Raw genomic sequence first — 15,304 nt, forward strand, 5'->3', positions numbered from 1 at the left:
TATAGCCAAGGCTCATTCATTTAAATATGCATAAATAGCACACACCAAAAAAAAAAAAAAAAATAGTATTTTTTTATTTATTCCCCATTTCAAGTCAATTGTGATTGATAAAAGTCCTTATTTATGGAGACGCATAACCGTTTCATTCACCAAACATTGATTTGTGTCTCATTCATGTAACATCAAGTCTTTGGAAGCTTTACTCGCCTGCTTGAATTTGCTATATACAATAGTGCAGCGGAAGGAGGCTTGTTCTCGTTTGTTGGGTTTAGCAGTTTTGCCCTTTGTCCCAATTCAGACATAAATATTATCATACATTCATCTTTGTCACCAATAGCTTTTGATTTCCTAAACACACTGGATGAACATATCACTGCATATTCCCTTTGAGGGTCTGTCACAACTGTTACAGTTCTGTTTTTAATGCTTGGTTTTGTAAACATCCATCCATCCATTTTCTATAATTCTTATCCTCACCAGGGTCACGAGTGAGCTAAAACCTATCCCAACTGACTTTCGGTGGGAGCCGCAGTACAGCCTGCTCGTTGCCAGCCAGTTGCAGGGCCCTTCGACTCGAGGCAAACAAACGTTCACATTTACACTTGTGAACTATTTTGAGTCTTCCATGAAGCTAACATTCATCTTTTTGGAATGTAGGAGGATGTTGCAGTCAATCTATCCATTTTATGTAACAGGGCTGGACCACTGGCGGCCCGCGCCCTCACCCTGAGTCATCCCTGTTTAATTATAAACCCCCCCCCCAAAAAAATCACCCAAATTTTTGGGCGGAGAAATTCTAAAATTGTTTCCTTACGACAGTGAACCCCCGCATACTCAACATAAAAAAAAAATTATAATAATGAATTGCGGGGTGTCATGCATTTTGCCTGTGTTTAAAATGACTTTTTTTTTTCATGCTAAGGACTGTTCGGAGCAGGCATGGCCAAACTATGGCCTGGAGGCCACATGGGGCTTGTTAAACGTTTTAATCCGGCCCGCCAAGCTTGAAAAAAATGAACTGAATAAACCTTGTTCATGTTTTATTTTCTAAATACTGTGGGTTTTTTTATTGTTGTAATGCCTTTGTTCACTTTCATTTCAAATGAAATGTATTTCCATCCATCTGCTCTTGGTCCGGCCCCTCTGTCAAATTTTAGAACCCATTGTGGCCCGCCAATCAAGAAGTTTGCCAACCCCTTGTTTAGAGTCTTCAATAACCTTAAATCTATATTTTTGGACTTTAGTACCGAGGTGATACCCAAACCCACCCAATCTAAGGCAAAACTTACCAACTCCACACAAGAAGGCCAAAGCCGTACGTACTAAACACACATACTGTGTGCTGCTTATCATTAATTGCAATTGCTGTGACATCAACCACTTCCGAAGAGCGTGTAAACATTCACAAGGCGTCTCAATTGTGTCATGAATGAAAATGGTGCGTTTTTTATGAATAATTTGCCAGAACATCAGAAACGAAAAAGTCAGGAAGTTCACTGATTTCTCTTTGTGTATTTTAGTGCGCTCGCTGTTCATGTGGCAGTCTCCGGGATGGGCGGGGCCCGCTCCAGTCTGACGGTCCAGGGGTCCGAGGCGGCCGTGTAAAAAGGCGAGCGGGCCAGTGTGTCGTCCCCTGCCAAGGCGAAGGCGAAAACCCCTCGCTGCCGCTCTGCCGCTTCCTTCTCCTCGCCGTTCCGGTACGACTTAAATCCGTTCCCGTCCAATACACCTGCGGTCGAGGCGGTGTTGGGCGGGCACAGGTAGCCGGCCGTGGGCGTAGACCGCCAGGCGGCAGGTTTGCGGCCCCGGCGTGGGCGGGAGACACGGCAGCTCTGCCTTTTGAGGTGGCGGTGCAGGTGGTCGGAGCGTGTGAAACTCTTGTAGCAGTGCTCGCACTGGTACGGCCGCACGCCAGTGTGGATACGTAGGTGGTTCTTCAGATCATAGTTGTGCACGAACTTGGAGTTGCAATGCAGGCACATGTACGGCCGCTCTCCTGTGTGCTTCCTCATGTGAATTTTCAGCTTGTCCTGTCTGCCAAGCGGGACGAAACAACAACAAGATAAGAAATGGCAGCACCTTAAAGGTACCAGCGAAAAATCGGGGACCGGTAAATCCGCATCATTTAACCATCAAAGTCACAGAGTACTCAACACAGATTGGCGATGAGCCAGCCAGTTCCTGGGATCTGAGGTAGCCTCGGAAGCCCCTTTCAGACGTCTCCAAAAAAAAAACCCCTTTTGATTTGTCAGTCTTATTGTTCCCTATTAAAAAATTAACCCGGCAATCTAATTACAATTAGACGTCACGTTCACGCTGCTTTTAAAGCAGCAGAAAATGTATTTTAAGCGTTGAGATGTGCAATCATGACGAGTATGTAGAATGTCAGGTTGGGTTTTGCTGGTGGAAAGTGTGTCTTCGGCGTGGGTGGCTGCCGCATCACCCGCAGATAAATTAGAAGACAGGGGTTTCCACACCTTTTAAATCTCGTCTTGAGATGACGCTTCGGTTGCTGTGTCGTATGAAAGATGGCTGCTTTATTTTCCAAAAAGACTTCCTGCTCTTTGAAAATTTAGTTCAATTACTTTCTTCAGTTTGGTGCACAATTAATTGTGTCATTAAAACGGGTTTCGGCCTTTTTGGCCATCTTTTTTTCATTGAACCAGCCTTGGTGCTGGTCATTGATTGATTGACTACGAATTGTCCTATTAACTCTGAAAAAAAAAAAAAAGATCTTTGACGTATTTTGCCGTCAATGGTATTAAATGAGTTAATAGTCATTCACCCACCTGAAATCTGGACCCATTCAGTTCTGTTTAGTTGCCAGATTAGAATTGCCATCCATCCTTTTCTTACCTCGCTTCAGCAAATTTGAGCTGTACTTGGTGGTAAGGTGACTAATCATACGTACAGTCTAAAAAGTGAAAAGAGTCGTGCTCCACTCACCTGGTGAAGCGCACTTCGCAGATGGTGCACATGTAGGGTTTCTCCCCCGTGTGGGTCCTCATGTGCCGCGGTAGCTTCCCGGCGCCCTGGATAATCTTGTTACAGATGGGGCACTGCTGCGAAGACTTGGGCTTCATCTTCCGCTCCTCCTCCAGTTGCCAGGGAGGGAAGAGTGCCCCAATATGAGACGCTGAGTTCAGGAAGCTCAGGTATGAGCGGAAGTCCGCCTCGTCCTTGACTACGCCCATCGAGTGACCCGACGGGGGCGCAGCGCCGTTGGAGGCCATCGCGCCACACAGCCCCGAGCCGACAAACTCCTTCAGGAAGTTGCCGTGGAGCAGACCGGGCAGCATTTCCTCTTTCATTTCCTCTTTGATGATCTCTCGCTTCACTGCCAGATCGAGCGGCCCCGGTGGGGGGGCGTCAGACGTCGGGAAGGTGGTCGGGACCCTTGGGGAGCCCTCGCCTGTGCGTGAGTGCTGATGGAGGCCGGGTTCCAGGAAGTGCTTGGGAAATTCCGGGAAGTCGGCGGCCCACATGGAGGGGTAGAAGCCGGGCAGGAGGGGGGAGAAGCTGGCCCTCCTGTTCAGAGCAGACATGCGGGGGTACAATCCATCTTGGAGGAGCGACTCAATGGAGAAGTCCTTCAGGGTGCGGTTCTCCAGATTCTCCTGTAACAAGTCAAAATGTAAAACTCTTTGCAATTGGTTTGAAGTTGCAACAATAGTGAGCTTCGCTTTTGAGGAAATGTCAGTGGGTGCCTACCTGCTTTGCATAAATGCTGCCAGGCGACCGCTCCTGGTATGTGGAGGTGCTGGGCGGTGGCGACTCGTCCATCCCAAGAGGCTCCCCCCTGCTCTCCGACGACCTGTCGTCATCGTCCTCCTGATCATCGTTCCTCGACCTGTCTTCCTCCTCCTCTTCCTCCTCGTATTCCTCTACTTCTTCTTCCTCCCTCCGTTCCGAGCCACCCCCTCGCCCCTCACCGCTGTCCAGGATCTCCAGACACACGTTAATGATACAGGGAATCTCCAGCATCTGCGCTGCGTTCAGGATCTCGCTGACATTGGCCGCCGTCACCGTCAGCGTGGAGGTGTAGGCGAACTCCAGGATGGCCGTGAGTGACTCTGGGGCCACAAAGTCAATTTCGTAGATGGCCACGGAGGGCGTGGGGGCGGCAGCGTTGTGATGGTGCCGGTCCTCGCAGTTGACCACGGTGAAGAGCTTCTTGAAGTAGAGACTGCAGGCGGCCAGCACGGAGCGATGGCTTCGGTACTCCTGGTCGCGCACGATGAGGACCACGTCACAGAGGAGACCATCGCGACGCTGCTCGTTGAGGCTGCACAGGACATCGCTGCTGTGATTGGGGAAGGGGATTCCGATGCGGTCTTCCTCTCTGTGGTGGACCATCCTCCGTTCTCTGGGTAGGAACCAAAAGAACAACATTAGCTTATTATATTGTGGAGCGATAGATGATCCGTTGTCGTTCAAAATGATACCTGAATGCGTGAAAGCTGTAAAACTTGTTTTCTGCTCAATTTATCTTGCGATAGGTTAGTAAAAAAATATTATAAAATATTAATGTTGGTATTTTCTCATTTCCCATTATAAATAGTTGAGGTAGCATTTCTCAAGGGAAAATGAAAACTCATTTCCATTGACCTGATAGCTTACTGACATGTTAGCATGCTAGCTGTTGACTTGTTAGCGTTTTTAGCATTTCACTTTCCACAAAGGTGGAAAATGTACTTTCTTGACGTTATCAAACCAAATGCTAGCATCCTAGCATCCTAGCATTCATTGTTAATGTACCTGAATACAAGGCAAGATGAAAAACTGAACTTTTTGCTATTTGTAATCAAAACCACTGCTAGCATGTCAGTATTTAATCTCTTCTCGTAAGAATTAGCGCCTGTTTTTAGCAACTCCAGTAATCCCTCTACGCTTCACAATACTGCTGAAATTGCATTCTGTAGTGTGTAATTATTATACAAACGTATCAAATTCCTTTACGGCACAACTTCACATTTTTTTAAATAGCTTTTTGCAAAATTCAAACTTCTAAATCTAACTGTTGTGTAAAAAAAAAAAAGTCCTAATATGTCTCCTGCATAAACTTTTGTCAACTTCCTGTTAGCACTTCAATTGTGATTTAAAAAGAGAGAACAACTCCATGATCATTTCACAAGAAGCAAAACTAACATGATGTTCAACAACCGCCATTTTGTAAAAATACACTCGAGGCTTTCTGATTACAGTATTTGACAACACTCGAAATGAAAGACGCAGCGGTCAGTACGCTAAAGCCTCAACACGCTCTAACATGTCCGTACAAATGCTTTTGACATGGGAAATGGAATGTCATTTGTATCGTGCTTTTTCCACCTTGGGTACTCAACGCACTTCGCACTCTTTCCTCATTTACGGACTGATGACGCAGCATAAGGAGGAACTGGGGGTTCACTATCTTCCTCAAGAACACTTCGACATGGTCGCATTGGCCTGGGATCGATCGATAATAATAAAAGTCGACCCATCAAATAAGACGTCAGTCACAAACCGCCATGTGCACTTGTCTTGAAATTCCCGCATCTTGAGAAAACGTGTCTTTGTACAAAATGACAAATCATCACCATCCGTGTTTCTTAGTTGATTATTTGAATGACTTTAAAGAGTAAGGTGACCCATTTGATTTGCGCACAGCGACGGGAGAACCACAAAAGAGGTCAGATTGTTGTCGAGATACTCGCATCCTGTCACTAAATGCTCGCTTGCCACCTCTGTCTTCAAACGATTTTGCAACAATTTTGCGCTCAACCGGATTACTTCGATTATTTCCCACTGGGGGGAAAAAAATGATCCAAGAATCCCTGGATTCACCTGCAGCCACACACCTACGTCTTAGTTTATTGTCTTGTTGCTAGGGAACGGTTACTATGTTGACGCCGTTGATCGAGTTCTTAACAGGTCCACAGAGGATGTGGCCCAACCGGATACAAGCCTTCGGGCCTGTGCAAACACCCCGTGGGAAAAAGTGTGACAAAAGAGCAACTGTCCAGTGACAAGACACGATGTGAAAGATTGATTACAGCAACTGTGAACTCGCGTGATACACCTTGTCCACACGTACGTTGAGACTTGGAGCAAGCACTTTATATAGTTGGGGACAGTGTACATTTCAGTAGTTCCAAAAAATGTTAACCACTATTACAGTTAGAACGAGTCTGATTTTCATCGTTAGAGCCCCTGATCAGAATGTACAAGCTGTGAGAATTTGGTATGAAAAACTAAAAGAAAACACAACCGTGTGAGTTCTTCCAACCAATCAGTGCAGAAAGGTGATGGAAAAGTGAAAATGATTTTGTGTCGCTCATGACGCAAACCATATAAAGGGAAAAATAAAATACAGGGAAAAAAAACCAAAAACTAAAATTGCTCTAGCTAATGAAAAAAATCCATATAAAATATATATTTAAATAAACAAAGTAAATATTTTTTTAACTAAAATAAAATGTAATATAAATAATAGAAATTGATAATATTAAAAATAAGAAAAGAAAAAAATAGCAAATAGTTTGAAATAATGAGTAGGTAAATAAATCCGAGTAAACATCAGCAAAAGTCACAAATAAATTACTGTGTAAAAAAAAAAATATCAATAAATCAAATACATTTCTGACTTTAATAAAGTTGTTTTAAAAATACATACATATCTCGGTCTACATAATAAGTAGTCTACAAAAAAAAACAATTACATTTTATTAGAAAATAACTAAAACGTAGTCAGGGTAATAAATAAATAAAATAAAATATTTTGAATAAAAAAAAAAGAAAATCACAATATATAATTTAACCCCCAAAAATACCAAAAAATTCAATTCATTTACACACCCAAAAAAATCCTCTTATTATCTTATTATATTATTATATAATTATTATACGTATTTATGATCATGTTATGCTGGCATGTGCTACCGTGGTTCGGTGCACATGAAACGCTCGCCCGCCTCAGAAAAGACAACATAGCCCTTGTCTTTGTCCCGCAGCATGTGTGTGTCAGCCTCCATTAAAAGTGAAAGCGTGGGTAAAAGGTCCTGTGAAAAGTTCTCTAACAGGTTGCACAAACAGCAGAGGAGGGGCCCCTCCCTGCGAGGCCCCCGCCAAGGCAAACAATAAAAAGACAGAGCGAGCCAGCCCGACTGGGAGGCGCAAGTCTCTGTCATTTTGTTTGCTCCGAGTCCATCCTCATGCTGCCCACTAGCCCCCCGCCACCCCCCCCCAATCCTTAAACGTTGGTACACGTGCTCTCACTGTACGCCTGCTCCGCCTCGCAGTGGCCAGCCCCTAATTACAACGTGGAGAGGATCTAAGGAGGATGTGCCACATAGACATACTGGAGGGTGGGGAGGGTTGGCGCGGTGGCCGTGGCTTCCCCACCGTTAACGACGTTTCTCCAGCCAAATACCCCTTATTATGCGTTTGGCCACCAGGGCGGCGACTCATCTTGTTTAATCACCGCTGTGTATTAAATATAAAATGCTCATTGGAACGCCGTTTCTCTTTCCTGGGGACATCTAAAGGCAGAATTCACAGGACACAATAATTACCGCGCCATCAATCAGTGTAAAAATCATGAGCTAATTAGCATAATTGGCTGTCATTATTAACTTGCTGTAAATTACGTGATGTCAAATTATGGGTTTTTTTTTTCGCTTTCATGTCAGTCGTTCAGGTCATTGTTATCTGCACAGGTTAAATTGAGGCGACTGGAATCTTTTGGTTTGTTGAATTATTTTTTTTTTTGCCTGTTTTTGTACTCAGTCCGAGGCCATTTCAAATGTAACGATACGGCCGTCTTGGGCCAAGGAAGTATGTTGACGTGAAGGGAGGAGCTCAATCCTTACTGCCAAAGTCAGTTTTTTGAATCCCTACCCTGTATTAAATATAAAATGTGTATCACAATGTACTGCAGGCATACATTTGCTTGTGTTCTTCATTCCTCGTGATGCCTCATGTTTCTTGCGACGAGCCAAGAATTCTTTGGGCTGAATCATAAATTTCATTCAAACAATTTATGAACTGGGCAGGAAGTTGCAAAAAGTTATTACAATATTAAAAGCATTCAAGTACTTCTCTTGATTAAATATGAAATACATATTTGAATGTAGAATCACAGAAATGTTTGGAATCTTTTTTCTGACCAGTTACATTACGCTTGTGGCCTTGTTTGTGGCCTCCCGTTGCATGTAAGAGTTAATAGTAATAATTTATAATTGCCCAATTAAAAAAAAAAAAAATCAACAACAAGCATAGTTTTATTAAATATAAATAAAAATATAAATATAAATATTGGACAAATTACAATCAATCAACAATTGTTTTTTCTTTTTTCATCAATCAATCTTGTTTTTATGTCTTAAATTCAAGCTGTTAATATACTTTAAACCTTATAGGCCACTCCTCCTGGTCGTAAGGAAACTTAATTTGTTTCCATTTTCCGGTTCTGTTTTCTCTCCAAAGTCCAGACACTTATGAATTTTCCTGCTCTATTCCTCCTCAAAGTTGGATGCTCTCCCCTCTAATGCAGTTCCCGCCGCACTTCTTTGAAACGTTTACTCAATCACGCAGGCACTTAATTCTGATTCCGCTTAGGTTAGCTTAGCCGTTAGCATTTCTCGCTACTTCTCTGTGTTTCCTCATGATCGCTTCATGTCAACGATATACGTCAGAATTGTAGCCTGTTCGTCGCTGCCATGAAGGCGATGATGACTGACTAAATAGCATCTATGCAACAGGTGTCGCCACGCTAGTAGCCAGCCAAATCTAGTTGCTCGCTAACGTTTTGAGCCACTTGTTGCTAGTCGCAATTCATTGGGTCTATGGCTGAATAGATTTATTCGTTATTACATTTTGCTATTGTTTATTTCTTGCTTTATTTATTCATTTGTTTATTTTTGCATTCATTCCTTGCAAATAATTTTCCCCGTCATACTGTACTGACAATGCTGCTTCCTTGGCAGAAGTCACGGAGCACAATCATTGCTGCCCCCTTTGCCCATTTTTGAAAATATTTTTTAATTTTTATTGTTTCAATTTTCTCAGAGGCCAATTCACAAATAAATCGATTGTACCCCAGCCACGCTTACGATGCTGTTTCCAAGGCAACTTACGGGGGCTCAACTGGACACAGCAGAAAAAGGACTCGGGGGGGGTTCAGCTCGAACTCAGATGCTAATTCAGCCACGTTCGATTCAAATCTCGCTATCGCTTGACTATTTTGAAAAACGTTTTGGCTTTGGTGGGGCAACCGCCTTACTTGCCCCAAATGCAACCCTCCATAGAGAGCGAGTCTTTCCAACTTACATTATAAAGTGACCCCCCCAACCTCACGTCCGCCAGTGTGTCACCTCCACCTCCACTCCCTCGTCATCACCACCATAAGGTCCTGACACTGGGCAGCCAGGCCCCGCAAATCATCCGCCCGTGTCACAAGCAAGACGCTCGTTTTGGCTTAAACGCCTAAAACGCTGTCAGGCTAGTGCAGGAAATCATTCATTACGAGGCAAAAGTTGACGGCAAGAGGCCAAACAAACGTGTTTTGTCGCCCCACCTTATTAAAAGAACATTCGGGTTGCTGTGGGTGTTGTCGATGCACACCGGAGACTCCAGTTGTGTACAAATTGCTGTCAATCACAGCACGGTGACGTGGAAAAGTAGCAGTTTACGCTTTACTACGACTACCGTTTCATTGGAGTGGAGCTTCACTCCATTAAATCCCCGACAATCAAACACTAATTAAACACAATATTTTCAAATCGATTTGTTTATGTCAAAAAATTATTTTTTTTGGGGGGGGGCTTGTGACAGAGTCAGAATGCCGCTTTCAGTCCTTTTGAGTATTTCACTCTCATTTGAAAGATAATCAAGCATAGTGTTGATGTAACATGAAGCTGAAATGCTTTCCAACATTGGTGACGGAAAAGCAACAATAATAACAAATTAAATAATTCTAAAAAAAAATATTTAAAAAAATTAGAAACGCAAATAATAAAATATGATTATATTTTTATATATATATAAAAATCAAACCCAACTCACGACATCTTCACCCCCCCCCCCCCCATCGAGGCGGCATGGACTTCACTGAGAACAAATGCGCACCTCACACGTGTGCTCTTCAACACGCTTGCTCACGCCAACTATCGCACAAACATCCCGGCAAAAAAAAAACACACAGACACAAGACAAAGTTTTTGCGCTGCGTCACTTACCTCAGTTATCTTTGATCCAGTCCCGACTAGTGTGAACTTGTGGTGGCCCTTGCGTGACCTCTCAGCATTTCCCCCCTTTTTTTGACTGTCAATCAATCAGTCATTGAATCAATCAAGCTCCCATTCATAAAAATATGCAACCCCAAAAAAAAAATAATAATAAGCCAGTCAGGAGAATCCAAAAGCTCAACCGCCGTTTAGCTCAGGTTGTCGGGTCTGCAAGTGAGTGTGTTAAGAGTGTGTGAAGGCGAGCCGGGAACTCAGGTTGCGTGTGTGCGCGCGTGTGTGTGTGCGTTTGTGTGCGTGAGCGTGTGTGTGAAAGGAGCGCTGGGGAGAGGAAAGGGAGGGGAGGGCCGAGCAGCAGCACTGCGCTGCGGAGATGTCGCACCGCTAGTTTTTATAGCAGGGTGGGTAGCTGCAAGATAATAATACCCCGTCCTCCTCCACAACACAAGTGCATGTGCACCGTGTAATAAGCCCCATGGCGCAGACACCCTCTGATTTAGGTCAGACAAAAATGAATTTTTAGTCATGTTCGAGGGGACCGGGGGCAAAAGAACTCCGAGGGGTTGTTTCGGGAGATGGAGGGAAGCGGCCGAAAGGGGGGGAAAAAAAAGAGAAGGCGAGAGTGATTTGGGAAAACTATTTTGCCTTTTCTGCTGGGATGTCTGACAGCATCGAGACGGAAACTCGACTGTAATTTAAAACTACTTTGTTGAATTTTTTTATTTTTTATTTATGATAATGTTACACGAGATCCATGGCATTTTTTTTTTGTCATCATTCTTTTATCTCTATTTCGAGCATGACTGAACATATATTCATGCATAGAAAATGTTGTGGTCGTGGCTCGGCTGAGGTGGGAGCAAAATTGTTGAGTTTTGAATGCTACAATCCTTGTAGAAACCAATTCATTGAACAAATTCTAATCATTATCTTCAAAATATTTCCATAGCTGCCCGCTGACTGCGCGGCCCAATTGTTGGAAGGAATCGAGAGTGGTCACCCACGGACGCATGATTGTGGTTGCGAGGCGCTCTCCACCTGCACGGACCCCAGTGAGTCTGCTGCAGTTTACGGCGTGCGCTCTTACAGCGCTGTCGCTAATGCAAGTGAGGCATGATTGAACAACACCACCCAACGGCGCAAATGCTTACATGTTGCGTATTTAAAAGGGAGGTCAACCCCCCCCCCCTCAAATTCTCTTTGCGTTCTATTCACGCGCATTAGTCTTAGGAGTTTGCTCCAAAAGATTTAGGGCAAGATGGTACCTTTGACATTTGATGAAATAAAGCACACGATCGGTGTTATGGCAGCAGAGTGTGTTTTATCTGAAACAAAACTGTCAAGTGTGAACACGCCTGAGATATTTCTTTGTGTCCAACAGCAGTGACACAGTGTGACCGTGGTCCAGCTGGCCCACAAAAAAAAAAGACAAAGACGACGAGCCCACTTCCCCTCGGCGGCAGAGCCCCACGCTCCTGTTGAGTGACACTGCTGCGGCCGGCTCACACTGGCATCCGGTATATATAAACGAAGGGTTAGCCACTAACTGCTAGCAGGCCAGCCAGACGGCCAGAAAAACAACACAAGACGGCCCGGCTATTCTCGCGCCCTAAGTGGCACCTGCGTGGAGCGCCGTCTTATGGGGGTTGAACGGCGCCATCGACCTGTATGTCACTTTGACGCTGGACACGCTCACTTCTGGCAAGACCAATCAGGATGCTGCAAAAGGAGACTTAAATGACGGACGGCCACCATCGTAATTACGAGCTGAGGCGCTCGCGACGGCCCAGACGATAAAGTCGTGGACTGGATGTCGTGAGACATGGCCGCTCATTTCCCGTTTGCAGCCTTGACCTCAAACACCTGGCTCGCCCCGTTAAGGTCACATGACTACTGTGCTGCACAAGAAGAAATAAGTCAGAGGGAATCATTGCATGATTACTTTTCAGGAAATGTAAAAAAAAAACAAAAAAAAAAACATCTTGCTTGAGTTACTTGTGTTTTCACAAATTGATGAATGTGATGAAAACCATAGAACAGGAAGTGGTTAGGTTATCACATGCTAATACAAGATCTCCGCAAATTTTGCATTACCTCGACTTGCTGTGCAATTAGTTTTGCATTTATATATCTTTTTTTTTTTGTAATTTTCCTTCAGCTACCAATGATGACAGTCGATCGAAGTGATGACGACCATAGAGGAGGAAGTGGAACTTTTTGCCTCATAAAAAAGGCCCAGCTTGGATGACTTTCAACCAGAGCTAAACAGATATCACACGACTTCAGCTCAGTGAGCATCTAAAAGGTGTGTTGGAGCTTTTTCTGTTTTTACTGTAATGCCGCGTCTGTGGGGGTGTGTGTGTGTGTGTGTGTGGGGGTGTGGGGGTGTGTGTGTGTGGAATAAGTGCTAACGAGGACTAGATTGTGTCGTAGTGGGACAGCCTCCGTCTGCCTTCCGGTACCGTATGTGTGTGTGTGTGTGTGTGCGTGTGTCAGTAGGAGAGCCCTGAGGCACCATGGCACCTCCTAATTAAAAGCAGTCAGGCTGCAGGGCTAGTCCGACACATGCCTGTCACCAAACACACACACACATACTCGAGCAGACCACATTGCAGTGCTCACACATGCACAAGGTGTGAGGTAGAGGTCAACTATTTTGGGTCGAAATACACGCATGGCGCACACACACACACACACGCACACACGCCCTATCCAACAGGTAAATTGTTAAAAAAAAAAAAAACCCACTGGTGCCATTAATGGCGCTGGAAATTGCTAACCAATTGGGATGACTCTTTTCATTACCTCCACCAAGGAAATTTTAATTTGTAAGCAGGTTTACATGGAATCTACGCAACCACAAAACAGCAAGTTGAAATTGAGCACCCTCTCATTTAGCCCCGGCGTAATTAAACAGCGTGGAAGCCACTAATTGCCTCTGACCAAGCCGAAATGTTTTTTTTTTCAAATGATCTTGTTATGAACTAATTAGCTTACATTTACTTCTCCAGCCACAAAACTTGAGAAGCGATATGTTGTGGCCCGACTCAAAGTTGATTTTGACCAATTAGCCGCGCATTGTTGTGAGAATCTTGATAAATTAGACGTTGACAGCGACAATGTGTTGAATTGTATAATCTGAATCTTGGAAAAATATTGTTTGTATTATTTTGAACAATAACTTTTTGTTTTATACTCGAAAAAAAGAGTTTGATTAACCTCTAATAATCATCAATAGTAAAATGTAATAAAAATATGTAATTTAAGAAATAGTTCATATAACATAAAATAAAAATAAATCCAAATACAATTGTAGTTTAATGAGTTTATTCAAATTTGTGACAGCATAAGGCTCATCTATATTAATTAAATTGATAATTTAAGAAATTAGAATAAAGGTAAGCCTTTATTTGAGTAACTTCATGATGATAAAATCAGCACAAAATATATTTATTTTCACATGTGCTATTAATTTTTGATGATGTGATTTATAAAACCAATACTGTAAAATAAAATCAATACAGATACATAAGTAACTCCTTAAGTTAAATGTCATACCGGTACTCATCTGTAGTCTTTAAATTTATAGTTTCAGGAAATAAAGTGAAATTAAATAAAATGACCTTTTTTTTTTTCATTGTCTGCACTAATTTCTTCACATTTTGATTCAAATTGAAGTGACCAAATATGGTTCCTTGCCTAATTTAGCATCATTGGGCCTTGGCGGAGGTCCTGTTGGAGGCAGCACCAGATTCTTGACACTGACGTGTTACATGCCCACTTTTAAGGTGCTGCTAGAAATGCTAACGCGCTAATTCGGGCTGGAAGAGGCCAGGTGGGATCATCAAGGCGTGCGGCGATGGAGTGGCATAAGCGGGCCGAGCGAGCCCATCCTACACACACGCTCACTCTCTCTCCTATCAGGTGGGTGGACCCACTTTTTTCATGCCGCAGCTTTCTTCTACAAAACATTATGAAATCATGCTTGCTTTTGCGCCGCCTTCTTTTTTGTCTTCTTCTACGCGACAACCGAGCTTGGCTATAAATCAATTTTTTTTTAAATTAAATACAGAGGAGTATGTGTCGTACTCAATGATTTATAATAAAATCTTAATTAATGTCAAATTAATACAGTTATTTCTATGTATTGATTTAATTTGCTGTTGAACAAAATTATTCAATTATTTATCATTTATTAAATTCTTTTTTTAAAATTATGGAACCCAATCAAGTGCACAATAAATTACCTAAAAAATTATTTAGTCTTTTAAAAGGTCCGTGAAATATCATAAAATATATTTGAGCACGTATAGTTCAGCAAATCCCCAAAATCAAGTACGACACAAATGACAAATGGGTACTTGTTGGACGGCGACACTTCCTTTCAACAGGATGCGAGAAATGATCGTCAGGCCGTGCGACTTTTCACTATGTATGTGTCAACCGCATATTACTTGAAAGACCAAATATTCCCGGCATGGTTTTGGGAAATGGTGACTCGTGACAAGGAAGAGGAGATAAAAACGTCTCAATTGGCTGACCTCCGGGTGCGTGAGGGCTCGCCTCCCTGTCAGCTGCTGTGTTTTTTGGTGAGGAATGCAAGTGTACACAAATCCAAGCTTTTTTTTTTTTTTTTTTTTGGCCTGCGCCTCCCACCCACGACAGCCTCTTCAAGCCTCCGCCCATATATCCTCTATTCATCGGCTTAGTCAGCCAGCCAGCCCCACTCCGCACAGGCAACCTGGACTTCACTCCTGCATGGAGGAGTGGAGGAGGGCCGACACGCATGCACATGCACGCATTAACATAGCCGATGGAGGCATGCGAAGACACACTTTGACTACCGGATAGCGGCGCTTCTTACGCAGTCAATCGTAAAAAAAAGGATTTCTTTTTCACTCAAAAAGAACTTTCAATCAATTTATAGATTGCATTTTCACTGTGTGACACGTTTGTCAAATCAGAAGCCGGAAGAAAGTCATGTGCGGTAAAGTGTGCAATTAAAAATATGGGAGGAATTGAGGAATAGTAAAAATCATGAGTGGAATTTGGCATTTAAAGCGAACAATATATTAAAAATT

General features: G+C 43.2%; 1 protein-coding gene and 1 long non-coding RNA gene across 4 annotated transcripts in view; one reads left to right on the forward strand and one right to left on the reverse strand.

The window, feature by feature from the left end:
• The window catches only part of zbtb7c (zinc finger and BTB domain containing 7C), a 21,963-nt gene continuing 6,659 nt past the window's right edge, over positions 1-15,304 (reverse strand). For 2 of the 3 annotated variants that reach the window (XM_088280568.1, XM_088280567.1), the window contains exons 2-4: positions 3,712-4,366; positions 2,947-3,617; positions 1-2,034 (exon numbers count right to left, since the gene is read on the reverse strand). In XM_088280568.1, coding sequence (XP_088136694.1) covers positions 1,533-2,034; positions 2,947-3,617; positions 3,712-4,356 — 1,818 coding nt within the window. In that variant the 5' untranslated portion in view covers positions 4,357-4,366 and the 3' untranslated portion in view covers positions 1-1,532. Of the gene's footprint in view, positions 2,035-2,946; positions 3,618-3,711; positions 4,367-10,217; positions 10,484-15,304 lie in introns of those variants that run through there. The other variant, XM_088280566.1, reaches the window with a different exon arrangement.
• Positions 14,037-15,304, forward strand: part of LOC148319142 (uncharacterized) — a 15,396-nt gene continuing 14,128 nt past the window's right edge. Inside the window, exon 1 of the long non-coding RNA XR_015839676.1 lies at positions 14,037-14,147. This is a non-coding gene — a long non-coding RNA (uncharacterized LOC148319142). The remainder of the gene's footprint in view (positions 14,148-15,304) is intronic.

The sequence above is a fragment of the Idiotropiscis lumnitzeri genome, chromosome 18 (assembly GCF_059441095.1).
Source record: "Idiotropiscis lumnitzeri isolate Australia: NSW breed Sydney's pygmy pipehorse chromosome 18, RoL_Ilum_1.0, whole genome shotgun sequence".
Classification (NCBI taxonomy): domain Eukaryota; kingdom Metazoa; phylum Chordata; class Actinopteri; order Syngnathiformes; family Syngnathidae; genus Idiotropiscis; species Idiotropiscis lumnitzeri.